Below are 17,328 nucleotides of genomic sequence, written 5' to 3'. Positions count from 1 at the left end.
CCCATACATTTACGTTTACATACTCAGTATATAAAATAGTAAGAAATAGCTGCTACAGATCAATGCATCATGGTTCACCCATATCTGTAATAGGCCTAATATAAAACTGACTGATATATAAATATAAAACTGAATATAAAAGAGACGAGATTTCATCGCTTATACTCAAGTGAAATTTACTTTTCATGAAGTAATGATCACTTCTTCCACTCCTGAATCTTCCATCTTAAATGTAGATTATTCTAATTTAAAAGCCATGTGGCAAATATTTTACCTAACATTCATCCCCAGAGAAGGGGCATTGAAATTATTTATAGAAGTGACAAAATGTGCGTTAGCGCTGAATATTATTGTACTATTGGGTTTATTGTTGTATCGTTAGTCTTTTGGAAAACCAAACCTATGGGGTGGTAAATGGACTGCATGCTGCCTGTTTTTCCCTGTGTAATACATTCACATGCATACTCACAACAATTTGGGATCTCCTGCCCAAATACACGTTGACATGTAGACCACAGGGGCCGGGGATTTAACCACCAACCTTCCGACCAGTGGACGACCAGCCTCAATCCTGAGATAATAGTTGTACTGAATATATTTGGCCCCAGCAAATACCTCTATCGGATCATAAAAAACATTGCCTCAGCTTTGCCCATGGGTGATTTAAAAGAGAGAAGATTTTATTGGACAGCAGTGTGAAGTCATCACTCTGGCTGCTGCTCTAAAATATAAGCTGTTTATAGCATGATCTTATTCAATGATAATAAGATCCGGCAACAAACAAATAAAATGGCAGCATCTACTGTAGCTTTGCTTTCGACTCAGCTTGTGACAGACCAAGTTGGATATTAGGGCTCAGCTTCCTGGCAGTGATGGCGAGACAGTCTTTGTTTGTGTAAATACTGCACATCCCCTGCAGTCTGTCCCCTGCAGGGCCTTTCTGGTGAGAACAGACTGGAGAATGCAAGTGGTGATAGGATACTGATCTAAAAATGCAGGAAACCCTTCATATATGTTTGCTGTTTGCAACATCATCTTGTTTATTTCCACTTATCATTTAGTTCATAGCATTTCTGTATTAACCACAAGATTTTCTGAGCTCAGTGTTATTCAGTGTGCGTTTAATATATCAGTAACACACATCTGATGTTTCATAAAGATCAAAGAAGTACTTGCATTAATCACACACCTTGAAGACAACAGAGCGGAATGTACAGTTGATGATTTATTTATTTGTGATGAGTGAGTGATGACATTTATTGCATACAAGTCTGTGTGAAAGAACCAAAAAACAAACAAAAAAAGATTCCTGTGTTTTTATAAGAATGTTTGCTGTGTAAGATAAACATAAACAACCTGTACAATGATTCTGCAAGACACCGGAAATGAAATAACATACATTCAAAGATATCAACTGAAACATACATTGCATAGAGACAAATTCACTATTTACAACAATGGCTCCAGGACAGAAACTAAAAAGCACAAGTGCAATGTTGCCACCCAGTGGCCGGGTCTCCTCATAACAGCATCCAAGCAGGACCTCTTCTTTTTCTTTTCTCTTCAATCCCTCTGGATAAGGAACGTCCTAAAACGGGTTACATTCTGCACACAAGACTCCTGTCAAATATATAACTAATGAATACAGTTTTATTCACACCTCTTTTTTAGATTGTACAGTGACTATTCTTGAGATACATTTGATGTTTGCTGATCTGTGTCGTGCAATCAGTTTAGGAAGTCAACACACGGCTTAATCTAAATTTACAGTCTTTGCAATGGCTTTTTGAAAAATCTGTATAAAAAACACGTCATAGTAAAGAGATTTATTTTCACACTTGTTAAGGCACGTTACCTTGATTCACTGCATATGCGCTGCATAAAAACATCAAATTCATATAGCGGCAAGCTTCACAGTTTATTGCATATTAAATCCCTATTTCCTCTAAATCTCTCATCTCTCATTTTGTTTTGCAGTGGCAGAACAAAGCTATTGTAATTCATTGAATAGTTGAGATTTGAGCCGTATTTTGCTTTCTAAAGAAATGGTTTGTCATCTCACACCAAGCATCACGTCATTTTCACTTACATGTCTTTTTTTTTTAAAATCTCACTTAGTTTTTGGCTTTAACTGTTTTACTAAAACATAAATGTGCAATAGTCAGGTATCACACCTGTTACCCTCTTCACATTTAGAAAATATTTTTCTTTTGCAGTTTGTTTTTTCGAGCTCTGGGACAGATTGGTTCACAAACACTATCTGCTGACAGAGCTCACACATGTCAAGTTCACATAGTCCACTTACAGATCTCACTGTCTCTTTCTAAAGGGAACATTTAGTCCATCCTCTATGATCAAGTGTTTGGCTTCAATGCCAGAGTTTGCATAATTAGCCTCACGCTTTGACCCCTTCACTCAGTAATAACACTCAGACTCCTCTTTGGGTCTTTCTAAACTCATCTTTCTGTCCCTTCTCTTTGGTTGTGTGTCTATACTGCCAGGTCATCCTGGCGAGCCCGGCTGCTGGTACCACTGGTCTTGCTCAGGCGGCGTTTGTCCTTACTGTAGCTGGAGTGCAGCAGCGGCAATGGGGAGCAGCTGTTGGGCAGCTCTGTGGGCACTTGGTCGTATCTCATCCTCGTGAAGTCTTCCTCATCCTCTAGGTTGTTGCAGCTGTGATGGCGCTCTGTGGCCAAGTTGACTGAGTTCTGCTGCAGCGCCATCCTGTTGTTGAAGGGATGAGATGCCATAGAGGCCATGGGGTTCATGGAGCTAGGAGCTGCCAGGCACTGGCTGAAGTCGGGAGGCGGGGTGCAGGAGACCGAGGGCCGAGGTGAGCTGTTGGGCTCCAAGGCCGCGGACACGGCCACCGTCACAGTTCTGTGGTTGCTCTTCTGCATCCTCCTGTTGTGTAAACACCTCCTGGCGCTCTTCCAGCTAAGGTGGTAGAGCTCCAGCGCAGAGAGCAGCAGAGACACACTGGCCACCACCAGCATGAAGATGATGAAGACATTCTTCTCTGTGGGCCGGGACATGTAGCAGTTGACGGGGTTGGGGCAGGGCCAAGCCTTGCAAAGGTACATTGCCCTGAGGAACACCCCATAGATCATGTACTGCACCACGATAAATGTCACCTCCATCACTGTGCGGATCATGATGCTCAGGATGTAAGTCTGCAGCAGCGCTCCTCTCAGGCGAATACGGCCAGTCCCATCAGATGCCATTCTTCCGCTCACCTTCTGCTGAAGGTATTCCTTCTCCCCCTCCAGGTCTCCTCCGCCCTCCCCTCTCTCCTCCCTCTGGTCCTGCTCCAACCTCCGCAGCTTCTCCTCCCTGCGCACAATGTGCATGGCGTGGCCCATGTAGATAAGGGACGGTGTGGAGACAAAAACAATCTGCAGCACCCAGTAGCGGATGTGAGCGATGGGGAAGGCGTTGTCATAGCACACGTTGGTGCAACCGGGCTGCTTTGTGTCGCACAGGAAATCGCTCTGCTCGTCACCCCAGGACGACTCGGCTGCCGTGCCCAGCACCAGGATGCGGAAGATGAAGAGGACGGTGAGCCAGACCTTCCCGACCGAGGTAGAGTGTTCCTGGACCTCCTCTAGGAAATTCCCCAGGAGACTCCAGTCCCCCATCACTGCTCACAGGCCGAACACGCACCTGAGACACAAAGACTGGAGCGGGAGGAGAGAAAGTGCGAGGAGAGGGTGCACTAGAGGTGAAAAGGTGAAGTCACTGAGGGGGAGAGTCGGAGGATGAGCTGAGCAGAGAGGAGGGTAAAAAAGGAGAAAGGAGAATATCAGTCATAGACAGATAGGTCCTCTATGTTGCTGCAGATGAAATTACTTTGAGTGTTTGTGGGGCATCATAAAAATAGCTTCTCTGTCTGTGAATTGCTTGAGTACTGGATACCGTGGCATGAGAACAACCATTTTCCCATGAGCTAGAGAGAGAGGGGGGCAGAGGAAGTTCGGGAGTCATTTAAAAGTAAATATTTTAAGAAAAATGACTGAATAAATATATTATGTGTGGGTTTACATTCCCCGTGTCCTTTTCCAAGTTATGTATGACAGACAGACAGAGAGCGTAACAGGCCACCACAGGGCAAGTCAAAGCTAGGAGACTTTGTCCTTTCAATGCTGTGACCTGGCCTGAGCCGCACGGTCTCTATCTTGCCTGTGGCCCATGAGCAGCAGACTTCACTCACAACGACAGCAGCTTTAATGTCCACTGTCCTCTCTGCGATAATGAAAACCTCCTACGCGCTGCTTTCTGGATCTATCTGAGAGCGTCGATCAGATCTCTCCATCTTTCCAATGTGTGTGTGTGCGCTTTCACCTGCAGCATTAGTGGGAGTTTGGGTAAGACCCAAACATGGTAGTGACAGGCTGGCGAGCCTCAGCCAAGAATTACCCTATAAGGCAGTAGACCAGACAGCTTTATGAGTGCAATAACTGACCCCCATCATTGAGGGGTTAAGAAAACCCATCAAACTCCATTGAAGAGGGACCTCTGACATCTAAATGCATTATGTGCCTTTGCCTGCTGTCAACTCTTACTTTAGCAATTAGAGATCAAAGCCAGATTCATTATAACACACTGTTACGACGGCTGAAGGTAACAGTTTGACGGGTTTTTCCAACACGTCACACATCTGAAGCTACTGCCCTTGCTTGGCAAGATTACAGAAAACATAGTAAACATTCCTCAAAAGCTGTGTTAAGACAAACTGTTATTTTAATGGTGTGCCATGCTGGATATACAGTATAATCACTACAATCACAGTGTGTGAAAAAAGCCAAACAGATTTAAATATTCTCTCTTACCACCTCTCAACTCCCTCCAAGTGTTATCCATAAGCAGTTGCTTCCATAAGCAGTTCCTCCCATTGTATAGTGCACTGTGCAGGGCTTTGACTTGCCTCACTGACACTGACAGTAGTTATGTGTGAGAGATAGATGATCTAAATGACTCTCAGTCTGTCTCCCCCTCCCTCCGTGTCTCTATGAAGTATATATATGGCAATAAGATGGAAAATCAGAGCATTGTGCTCTTTATCTGTGAAGCATGGAGAGGCGGGAAACAAAACACCCCCATCAGAATGTGGGAGAGGAAATGTTCAATCTCTATCCATTCACAAGGCTGATAGGCCAATACATAGCTTGGGAAGGTTTATCGTCTGACACTTGCTTTCCAGCATGCACCTAATTCCCGCTAAGGTCTGACTGGTCACAGTTGGAGACCAGTGGGATTGTGAGTTAGTGAAGCGGGCCCTGTCCCACTCAGGGAACTGGCTTGAAGCCCTCCTCGGATGAAGCTGATGATCTTTGCTGGAAGTAAATCACAAACAGGCAGAGAGCTGGAGGAGGAAGGGAGTGAGAGTCCTGCCAGCACAATAGCAGGAGGTACAGCCATGTTCTTATCAGCTAACACTGACAACAGGCTTTCCTCACCCGTGCAGACCCTGTTAACAACAATACATCTCCCCCTGGACTAATTTAAAGTTAACCTTTGTGATACTATCACATGGTTTTGAATCTGTATCATGATGACTATTCACTTGGCATCACGTACGACACTCTGTAATGAAAATCCAAGTGATCTATGTGGGAGACAACAAACCTACTACTACAATGTGTTTATCTGCCATCTATTCCTGGAGTGGTAAAATGTGAAAACTTGAATAGAGGTGAGGGTTTACTGATCTGTCACTGGGGTGCTACAATGATTTTCAGATCCTTTAGCAGCTATATCACCATGTAAACATTTGACATACAATGACAAGTAATTTGCTCAAAATATACTCAAGTAAATGTATACGTATCAACAGTGAATCTACTACTTTTGGCACAAACAGTGTCTTGTTGTTAAAGTATTGGATTACCGTCACTGATGCATTAAAATGTAAGTTTTAATGTGGGAACTGGTCAACTTTATGCATGTAGAGTTGGCCACAGACTATAAGAAGTGACGCGTGGACTCGAGTTGAACCCTTTAGTGCGGCATTTTGGCATCTGGGTTTTTAGCCTGCGCCATCTTGTTTGTTATACAACCAGAGGTGACATGAAAGGGTGGCGATGAACAATGTTGAAATATCAAGGTTAACTAGCTTTGCAAAGCAATTATCATGGTAATGAACTAAGCCCAGCCTCCAACACTGTATCCAGTTCTCATTGTACATACATGTTCGAAACCGGAGGTTGCTGCCTGTTTGGTTATCTTAGTCTGAAATCAAGGCTTCGGGTTCAGCCATGCTAGTGAGCTCCGTAGCGATGTAGGCTACTTGAGCATTTTTAGCTCAAAGCGGTGCTGTAGCTAACCCAACATGCTAACGTGCTCACATTGACAATGCTAATATGCTAATGTTTAACAGGTAGCTGTAATGTTTAGGCTACAATGTTGATCATCTTAGTTTAGTGTGTGTGCTAACATTTGCTTATTATCTCTGAGCAGTGCAGCCGAGGCTGATAGGAATGTCATACGTTTTGAAGGTATTTGGTCATAAACCAAAATATTAGAAACTAGAAAAACACACACATTTTGCATGGATGAAAAATTAATGGATCACTGAAGTTATACAATTCACCCCAAGTTGAACATGAATGTCTGTACCAATTGACATGGCCCATCCATCCAAGAGTCAAACATTTCTTTGACAACCATGCCAACCTTATGGTGAAGCTGATAAAGGGAACACCAAAGTCAGCAGGATTCATCCTCTGGGAACCACGAATGCTGATACAAAATTCCATTGCAATTCATTCAACAGTAGTTAAGATATTTTAGCCTGGACCAGAGTTGTGGACTGAGCCATGCTGCAAATAATAATCATATTTTAGAAGCCGATGCTTTGCACGTAAAATGTCTACAACCATATAACCTCCGCTGCAAAATACATTTAGTTGAGAGGAAGTAAACCATTTCTCTCTCAAATTTAGAAAAGTAGAAACACAGTCACATGTGATATAAAGTGAAAATAAGGAACCAGGACCTGAACACTGTATTTAAATAGTTACTCTCCACCATTACTGTGGTTTGTCATCTGTAAACATACATAAAAGAATACATACAGTATACACAATAATATTATAATACTACATTTGATATATAAGATAATATAGTAGACAAAGTGGTGCTTAGGTCAACTGGGGAAAGGCTACATTCTTAAAGTCTCTGTCTCCTTCCCTCGACTGCTTCTTCCTGTCCTCAGAGGAAGCAATCTCAAACATTATGATTTCCGAAGGACAAAAGGAACAAGGTATTAAACGGAGTGGGAGGCAGAGAGGTTCCAGCCGAGACGTTCCAGTCAATTTCTCTTCTTTAAAGAGCACCTTTTGCTGTTGGTTGTCTATCATACCTGTGGTCCTGTTGTTCCTCTGGCAATAAGCATGGATTTACTGGAACACATTGTGCCCTTTGCCGAGTGGTCTGGTTTGCCTGTAGACCATCATGGCTGTCAGAGTTGTTGATAATCGCTGTGGCAGAGTAATGGAAATTCTGGTTATAAGGTATTCAAAGCGGTGAACTGCGCAAATGGGGTATTATGCACCTGTGAGTTATTTTCTGTCTGACATTATATCTGAGTCTCCTTGTGCCTTTGTGTGTCCTGCACAGAGGAAGAATGCTGTTGAGTTACAAGATTTCCATGGAAACAAAGTGTTCGAGAGATATTATGACAAACTGCGCATGAAAGTCGACTCTCTAGCCAAGAACTACAGTCATTTAACCACTTTAGTGTCATCTCAAACGTAAACTGGACTAAGTAAATGTGTATTTAAATTTCAAGTCAGACGTGCATGCTGTTATTCAGCTAGTCTGGATAGCAGCCAGGCAGCTCAGAGAAGAGAGAAATAGCAGCTATTAAACTGCATCACTGCGAAATGACGGCTGCTGCTGTGACTCGCCGCGGAGCAACAGGAATAAATAATGTGTGTTTTTCTCCCCCTGCAACACAACAATACATCCTCTGGTGTGTTGGAGCAGCCACAGTGTTGCCTTAGAGGGCAGTGACTGTGCTTCAAGAATCAGTCGGGACTGGCAGCGACTCAGGCTGGAGAAACCTCCTGGACAGAATGGAGGTTTTATAGGATCATTAAGCCATGTTTTTATTGCTGTACGGTGGCACATGGAGCAATGATTTCAGATTTATGTCTCTCACAGAATCATTGAGTGTTTTTTTTTTTGATTCAGTCATAACATAAGAGTGCAGAGAGAGACACTATTTCTCTGTTCTAGGTTGTTGTTTTTAACGCTCAGGATAGAAAAACGTATTCTCCGAATAAAAAACTGCTGATGATGAAATTTCTCTTTTCGAATTGAGTTGATGAGTTTAAAAACTGAACTCTGCCAACAGTAGCGGGTCCCCCTCAGCCTGCAGTGTATCCACAGGCCAGAAACAACAGGGGGCAGGGTTGATTCAAACAGTCCATCAGTGACCTTTCAGCACTAAGCCGTGTTTGACAGACTCTGCATCCTCACAGAGGACCAGGATACACTGCCTCCTCTGCACTGTCCTCATAAACACACGGACAATTGGATGGCGGGGCATACATTTTCTTGGCCAGCTTCCCTTTAATGGGGGATGTTTAGAATAACATCAGTGCAGGAAAGTATTGACACGGCGTTGTGCATTGGGTACAATAGTGTTATTATGAGTGTCCGAGAGGATTTGCTGGAGATGAAGTAAATGTTTTTAGCAATCTCCCAAACAATCTCAAAACGCCGGCTTAACAAACCCATTCCCTGACAAACTAATTAAATTGTTTTCAGTAGAAAGTAAAACTCATTTATTTCCGAGGAAAATGTCAACAGTATTTCACATATTCTAGAGGGACAAATGTGGCCACACAGGCTCACACTGGAGGGGCCTGAAGTTAGATACTAAAAGCCAAATTTGGTCGGCTGGCCTCGGGAGATTCTGGTGTAGGACAACTTCATAACCACACGAAACCTATTGTTTGTTACAGATAAGAAACAAATGGTGTATTTGGACTTCATGGCTGTATTATCTCTGCTGTGAGTGGATTACAATAAATGAATAGTCTTGAGAAATGTATTGCCTTAGACATTCGTGTTGAGGTGTATTTTGTTAAACACCGCTAATGTCGCAATACGACCCCTCATGCCGGGAGTTTGATCACTGTTAATGCTCTGGGAGGTTGCTTTTTTTGTTTCAGTTTTTCAAAATAAAAACTCCCATTAATTATGATTTTACTGCATCTCTGCTGAGGTGTTTATTTGCGCTAAAAAGACTAAAGAAGTCGTAGAATTTGCCAACTCAGTAGTAATGGCTGAAAAAAATGATACGTTACTGGTATATGCTATTTATCTAATACTCTCTGCTGTTATAGCTTTCAAACTACCTTATTTCTATTGTCTCATTGAAATATTGTTCAGATCCGGGAACTACTTAACCTTAGATATTCCATATGTACGTATAAACCTCCTATAGTTTCAGGTATTATGGACCTTTCAAATGGAATGAAATGTAAACATCCCTCAAGCGACATTCGTCAATTTCCCTTGGTGAGATGTTAAAACTTTATTATCTGAAGTTTTTTTTATCACTCTTAAAATAGTTTTTTTGTTTTATTTCTCACTTAATTGGTTATCTGACAGTTGTCTCTCTTGTATGCAGGTTGTGTGGTTGTCTGGCTATATAAATGTTTTATTGTTCCAAATTCTCTCATGAAAAAGATACTCCCCAGTAAAATAACGTCACTGACGTAGATAAACTCTACATTTCAGCTCTTATTAAATGACCCCAAACAAAAAGCCCATGCCAGGAGCTCTGTAACCAAAATATCTTTGCCGGCCACTTTGCAGTGTTGTGACAGCTCAGCAACGTTTCAGTGGAACAGCGACAGCAGAGTAAGAGAAAAAAACATCCTACCACACAACTGCTCTGGGCTAACACATTTATTCAGAGGTTGCATCAGTCTCAGCTGACATCAACAAACCCGACATACAGGATGCCAAACATACCCAGGATTCAGTTATTGTTATTTTTGCTCTCTAGTTGATTGAAGCAGCTTCATGAGGTTATCTAGGATATAGTGGAGTGATTGATGGAAATATATATTTTTGAATTAGACAAAGTTCAAGCTTAAACGTGACACAGCTTTTAAACTTGACCATAAGGATGGATCCCAGTATGTATTGCACCAGCTGTTTAGCTGCAGGACTTCAGTGGCGGTGTGCGTATCTCTCCCATGTGTGCTGGGATTACGATCAAAGATCAGCATGTTTAAGTTTAGCGTGGCATGTTTTAGTATTGCCGTGGTGGAGGGGTGAGTTAGGGATAGTGGATCCGATGTGGGATGAGGGGGAGAATGCTTCCCATTCATGTGAGTCACCTGTTGTCACCGCTTTCGGGCCGGCATGGATCCAGGCTGCCATATATCTCACGAGCAGAAACCGGCGGGCCGATGTGCTGCCTGCTACCTTACATGGCTGTTTGGCTCTTCGTCTGCCCACTACTGTACACAGACCCACAGCCCTGTTATGATCTATTGTTTAGCTGCATATGGCATTATCCTGGAGCCCTCAGGCCAGACAGCTGCAAGGTGTTTCATGGAGGAAAATTCAGACTAACACTCTCCCGACTGAAACTCCTGGATCGCTGCTATTTCTGGGGGGTGACAGATTAAGTGCCTGGCTTGTTGTGATTTTTTTAAATTTAGATTTCTTTTATTTAGATCTTTATAATAGGTGATGTAAAATAATTATTAGCAATGGACACAATATCATTTGATAAGTGAGCCTGTAATCTTTTATCTTTTGTTGTGAGGAATCTTTTCTCAAATGTTACCTGCTGTTTAGCGTGTTATTTTTGATTCCTCTGAAATATAAAGTATTTTTTATGACTGTGCGGCAAGGTGGGATTCACCCTGATGTCACAGAGCTGGTTCAGTTTCAGTGATGATGTGTCTGTATGTAGTTTGAAAGAAAAAAACACAGACTGAATTTACTTTGTCTTTGATTTGTTATGGAAACTCATTTGAGTTGAGGCACTTTATTGACTTTTTGTAATCTTGTCTAGAATCATTTGTCGAGTTCGATACATCCGTTTTCTGAAGAAGGCTAGAAGTGGAAAGTATTTAAACTAATTTACTCAACCACTGTACAGTTCTGAGGTACTTCCACTTTATCTGAGTATTTTAAGTTTTTGGTACTTTTTACTTGTACTCCACAGCATATCAGTTGGAAATATTGTGCTTTTAACCATACTATATTTATTTAATAGCTATAGTTACTTGTTACTTTTTAGGTTAAGATATTAACAAACCCGTTGTTGCATTGGTAATAATAACCCAGTGATATAATATACAAACCACATTGACCGAGGCCATATTACCTGCATACTATACTTTTACTTTTGTACTTATTGCTGATAATATACTTCCACTACTTCAACATTTTCATTGACACTGTGATATTGATACTTTTGCTTCAGTAAAGATTGTAAATACTTCTTCCATCATTGGTTTATAAAGTTTAAAACAACCTTATCAGTGTGTGGCTTTCACACACTGTGTGTATTTTCCTTCAGTTCTCTTTATCCATTTTCCAGCATTCATTTACATTTTGGCCTACTGGTTAAAACATTTTTGCTCACAAATTTTGTAATGAACAACTTTTGCTCTTGAGACAACACAACAAACAACTCCTCAAAGTGTTCAAAAAGTACGCACACATTGCTGGTGGCCCTATGTTTTAAGGTCTCCAGTGCTGCACTTTGTTTGAATATATTTGTCTCTTGAGAGTTATGAGCAGAGAGGATGGAGAGAGAGAGAAAGAGAGACAGACAGAGCGAGATGAAAACGAGTAAGAGCGAGTAAGGCGACAGCTGTACCTGCCGTGGAAGTCAGGGACTCTAACAAACACCAGGCTCCCATTCCAGCAGATTTCATCGCTAAGAGTCCACTGCTGTAGTTTTGTAGTAGGATGCTCACAGTGATAATCTAAATGTCTGCATCTTTCACCTGAGTAAGAGTTGTAGCTTTGTGATAACTTGATGGCTTACCTGCTCTTCTGCTGTAGTCTGGAAGGCTGTTTTTCTGATCAAGTAGCGGCTCTCTATCCGTCCTCTGATGAGACAAGTCTTCCTTGAACTCAGTGGACAAATGGCAGGTGATGATGCAGAGATGAGCAGACGGCCACAGACTCAGTGCGATGTTGGGACAGCCTTCTTCTTCTTGTGAATATCAAGAGGATCTGGCTCTCGTTGACGGCGTCTGAGCTGAGTGTCGACCCAACACCAAACTGTTAGTCCACTCAAGGGGCAAGAGAAGAAAAGCAGGGGCATCACAAGAGTGATTCCCCCAACGGCCCTCCCTTCTGTCTCTCCTCCTCCATCTCCTCCTCCCCCCCTCCCTCACCCCCACCTTTTATTCTTACATCCCTGGTGCTCTATTTTTTGCTGGGAAGCATTCTTCGGCAACGGGGAAAGGAAGTGGAATTGTTTTCTGGGATCAATAGCGATTCCGCTGAGAGTAAACTTCCAGAGTGCTCTTATTTACTGCGTGGTCCTTCAGGTTTACAGCTCTGTTGTCTGTGCTGTGTTCAGTGACAGGCACGGCAACATTCCTATAATGCAAGATTTTTAATACAAATATAAAATATAAAAAATAATATTTATAAAATGTCAAATTAATGCAAAGACAAACTGATACAGAATGGGATGACTCTCTTAAAAATGTGTTTTTAGCTTTATTTTGGAGACCCAAACATCCCCCCAATCTGGATTTCCCCAGGCTAAAAATAAAGCAGTAGAAACAGAAGAAACAGTCATAAAGTCAGGTGTCGGAGCCACGAGATCTGAAACCATCTGCTAAAGTTTGGGATGCGAACAAAGAGTCACAGACAAAACTCAAAGAGCTCATCCTTCTCCTCGTTCCGTCCTTCCTCCTCGTTTTCTCGTGTGCCGTATGGGGTGTGAGTTTTAACCCGGGCCAATCTCTTAGCAACGCAGCCTGCCTGCAGATACGTACTGCATTATATAAAGGGGATCTTTTAGGTTAGATTTATCCTTGCTGAAGGGCCAACATGCAGTCAAATGGCTTTAATTATGTGGCGAGGGCACAGGATGGGCACTCACACATGGACAAACAATTCTAATGTACATTTACAAATGATGTAACTGTAATGCCACATTGCATCGTTCTTTGATTTGACCATTGTTACATCTGTCTTCTGCTTATGGTGTGTCAAATTCACTCTCTGGACTTCCCTCCTATTCCTATATTAAAGTTTTGCCTTTAAAGGAATCTTGCTAAGAGAGGAATGTTACCACTCGCATGCTTGTCTGGTGAATTTTGAAGAAGCTGGTTAGCTTAGCATAGCTAATGCGTTTTGGAAACTACTTTTTGTGTCTAAACCTAACCAAACCTTCAATGTAGTGGTGTAAGATCAGGGAATGGTTTCATTTCTGGAACAGCTATCTTGTCAATGTTGGTGTCAGATCAAGAAAATGAATGACTTATCTCACTGTTTAAGTTGAAGGCTCATTGGGTTTTTGAGAGGGAGTCAAGTGAGCTGTTTCTTCCTGTTTCCAGTCTCTGTGCTAAGCTAAGCTAATCGACTTCTGGACTTAAATTGTATGTAATGAACATAGTGGTGTCGTTTTTTGCATGTAATTATCAGCAAAAAAGTGAATAAGTGCATTACCCAAAATGAATCCCAAACTATTCCTTTAAGTAGTCAATGATATGCTTGCTCTTTACTCAATTTCTTCTTCCTCCTGCTGATGTAATGGCTCGCTCAGTGATCTGAATGGCTAAATTCTCCTCTCTAACAACTGGGCCTTTGACCACGTAACAGAGAACATGTTTTAGCATGTATAAATAGCAGGAGAAACCAAAACAACCAGGATCTCATGACCAGCTCTGTCAGATCTTTGGCCAGGAACTAGGTCCCTGCTACATCTGTATCCCTCCTTTCTTGCTCTTAAAAGACAAAATGAAGCCTCTTTGTGAAGACCGTGTCAGAGTGCTCCGTCTACATTAACTAATGCTCAAACACCCTTTTCCGTCTTGAAAAGGTTGCCAGGCGTCGGTAAGAATTGCCAGTGATTTCCGAGTTTCCTTAAACGCAAGCCCGTGGCATGGAGCACCTAACATCCTCTCAGTCAGCGCCACCGTTTAATGGAGTGTTTGAAGGGATGGAAAAGCTGTTGCTAATTCCTAATTACTTAGCCTTCCTCAGTTTAAAGTCCGCGCTGACGTTTCCATTGTGCTGCTCATCAAACTGGATTTAGAAGTGGAACTCCATTCACACAGAGGAACAGCATGAAGTGATTTGTAACAAAGAAGTGATGTTCCATGACTTCACTTAATCTCATCACTTACAGCTTCTCGGCGATGCCAGAATGAGGTCTGATGAATGTGTGCTTGTGTGTGTGTTACGGACAACTGAAGAAAAAGGGACAACTGCACGTGTTTGTGTTTGCCCCTGTGTGATGTGTACTTGATGGAAAAAGCCCACACTGCCAGGATGCATTAGTGTAACCCACCCCACCCGCCCACCAGCCTGACCCCTGCCTGCTATTCTGCTCCTGATACAAACTCATTTCAGTCCAGGCCTGATGGACATGTGCTTCTGAACGGCCATCCCAACCTCATGTAAACCCTCCAACTCATCTAATCCACCGGTGGCTGCTAATGTGACAGTAGTATGAAACTCCAGAGTGGGAAAGGTTGAGGAGAGAAACAATTTTCTTTTTTTTTTAGCTGAGGCGAACACATATTCGCTCGTGGACGTCAACACAAACTAAGTCACTGACAGGCCTGACCCACAGCACTAGCATGTTGTCGTAGCAGACTTCCTGTCAATCCGACACATTTACTGTACTTTGCGTTGACTGTTGACATGTGGTCATGAGTCAAAAACATCCTGTTTCTGTCTCTGTCTTCCCTCATATGTTCTTTTGAGTTTTATTAATATATACATATATCTTTTTTTTACATCTAATTTTCTTTTATTCTTTTGCACAATTGTCTTCTTGTTAACATTTTCCTTATTAATATTTAATCTTTTGCATAAATGAAATGCTGATGCTCGCTTGTGTGGGAAAAAAGAAGAAAAAACGTAGATCAGAATACATTACTTTCTTGCAGAAGCTTTCAAGTCTGGTTTTCTTTTCGTTTTTACTTTCATTAAATGGCTTTGACTACAACGGCAATAATTGTTAGTGCGATCAATTGAATGTCAACTTGCAGCTCTTACACATGGATTTTACTCATTCATCAATAATGCATGAATACATAAATTACCAATTAATAAGTCCATTTGTGACCATTTAGAAACCCTTAATGAAGTATTCAAAAGTAGTATTGAACTGGTGAATAGTTTTTTAAGATATCTCAGGTCAGCACAGGACAAGTGACACAAATTGTATGAGTGTCTATTTGGTTTAAGTGTAAAAGAACATACAACACCATCAATCCCTTCTCTCTTCTCATCAACATATTTACCATTCAAGCCAGGTTATTAAAAAAAACAGTGCTGCTCTGTTGACAAGCCGACCCAGAGAAGCGAGCCCGTGTTCATGGGCAACAATTGAATATTCGTGCTGTTTGCTTATTATAAAGTGACAAAGCTTACAAAAGAGGTGAGGGATTGTGTGTCAGTCCATCTGTTTCCAACACTGTCTACAGATTTAGACTGATGCTATTCTGACCAGCTCCTCTTTGACCCTGCCGCTGATGGAAAGGCGGTCCCAGACTGGAAGCATTGATGATGACGAGCTTATGAAGGCATATATGGGCCACACATGCATTACTGTGTATGACCCACATAATGCCAGGTATCTATCTGGATATTCAACCTGCCGATTGTCCTCCGATCTGAGGCTTTTGTCAGCGATCTCCAAAAACTGTAAACTCAGCATTAGAAAGGCTTTAGTATAGTGCAACTCTAGAAAACATGAGTGTGGTTGGCCTCCAGGTCACCACAGAAACTCAAACATGGTTGCATGGCTAATCTACAGTTTCAATATTCAGTATTATGTTATATATATATATTTTAAGCCCAGATTCCTATTTGTTTTATAGCGTTGAGCTTACTCTGCTTACTCCAAAGGCTCAGTAAAAGTCTGAGGTCTGTCCCTGCGAACCATCAACAGTCATGAATGAATTCCATTGAGCCACATCAGTTTCAAGGTCTTGGTATTTTGCATGCTGACTCACTGTCACAGCTTATTGGGACACATCAGAGCCATTGTTGATTTTAGTTAGAACCTCTTGCAAATTTCCTACTGTGACAAGTCAAAATGTCTGCTGTGAAAAGAACCTGTTGGCCCCAAATATCCAGTATCGGTCGGGCTGTATAAAACCTATTCATGTTTTTATTCTAAACGTTTTTATAAGATTACTGTGTTTCTTTGTGCAGCGTCAGCAACCGACGGTTTAACAAACTGAAAGCAAACAAAACCTTGCACGTTCCTCCTCCGCCCTACTAAGAGCAAGGTTATCAAGATATGGAGAGTGCCAGAGGAAACATGGACTCTTACTGCCATATCCCCCCCCCCCACCCGTCACCACCGTGGAGTTACAGCATCCCAGTGTGCAGCGGCGGAGAAGGAGCGGCCTAAACAAATGCAGGAAGAGGGATATCTACAAGACCCTTCACCCAAGACAACCAACTAACTCAGACATGAGGACAGACGGGTCATGTGTGTCCGTGTGTGTGTGAACAGATTGACTTTGTCCAGCGTTTATGTTTTATGTGTGTACGATGATTGAAGACAGACATGGGGTGTATGTGTGTTTGTGTGCCCACCATACATCCCCGAAAACAAACAGTGAATGAAAGGACGGTATTGTTCATCAGGTCCAGCAGAAGTGCGACATGCAGTCAGCGGCCAAGGGCAACGAAAAAGCCATTCATGGCTCTCAATACAGCCTCTTCCTCCTTACTGAACCTTTGGCTGGAATTATTCTAAATCAAATAAACACAAGTCAAGGATTTACAGCCGATTTGAGAAATTAAATAAAATCATGAATGGTGTTTTTTTTATTTTTTGGGGGAGCTTGGCATGTCTTATAGACTATACTATGGCAATGTTTTTTGACTTCCTGTTGGTCCTGGTCATTGTTAAAGTGACTCTGCTTCATTTGAGGAAGCAACGTTAAATTATAAATCATTTCTCTCACCCACTGAACGTGTGTGAGAAACTCCTTTGGGTGTTCGCCAGTGGATGGTTGACCGTGTGTGCCGGCACTCCTATCCGTAGATAACATTGTGTTGGGCGGCTGGCTGACTTTGGGGACCTGGAGTCATTAAATCACCCTGTGTCGGGCCATGTGTTCCCCAGATAGTGACAAG

The 17,328-nt window shown here is 42.2% G+C and overlaps 1 protein-coding gene across 1 annotated transcript; it reads right to left on the bottom strand.

Moving 5' to 3' along the window:
- Positions 1–1,212: 1,212 nt before the first annotated feature.
- On the bottom strand, positions 1,213–12,308 carry LOC142966960 (gap junction alpha-5 protein-like). The gene is made up of 2 exons (XM_076107087.1): positions 12,029–12,308; positions 1,213–3,763 (listed from the first exon to the last, which is right to left on the bottom strand). The coding sequence occupies exon 2, from the start codon at positions 3,636–3,638 to the stop codon at positions 2,490–2,492; it is 1,149 nt and encodes a 382-aa protein (XP_075963202.1). The 5' UTR covers positions 3,639–3,763; positions 12,029–12,308; the 3' UTR covers positions 1,213–2,489.
- Between the last annotated feature and the right edge of the window lie 5,020 nt (positions 12,309–17,328).

The sequence above is a fragment of the Anarhichas minor genome, unplaced genomic scaffold, assembly GCF_050575085.1.
Source record: "Anarhichas minor isolate MPS153535 unplaced genomic scaffold, ASM5057508v1 ptg000004l, whole genome shotgun sequence".
NCBI classification, from domain to species: domain Eukaryota; kingdom Metazoa; phylum Chordata; class Actinopteri; order Perciformes; family Anarhichadidae; genus Anarhichas; species Anarhichas minor.
This window is presented reverse-complemented; position numbering and strand designations above follow the sequence as displayed.

What these genes read in the sequence shown, in the direction of transcription:
- LOC142966960 (XM_076107087.1), bottom strand. Translation starts at nt 3,638, where the DNA reads ATGGGGGACTGGAGTCTCCTGGGGAATTTCCTAGAGGAGGTCCAGGAA.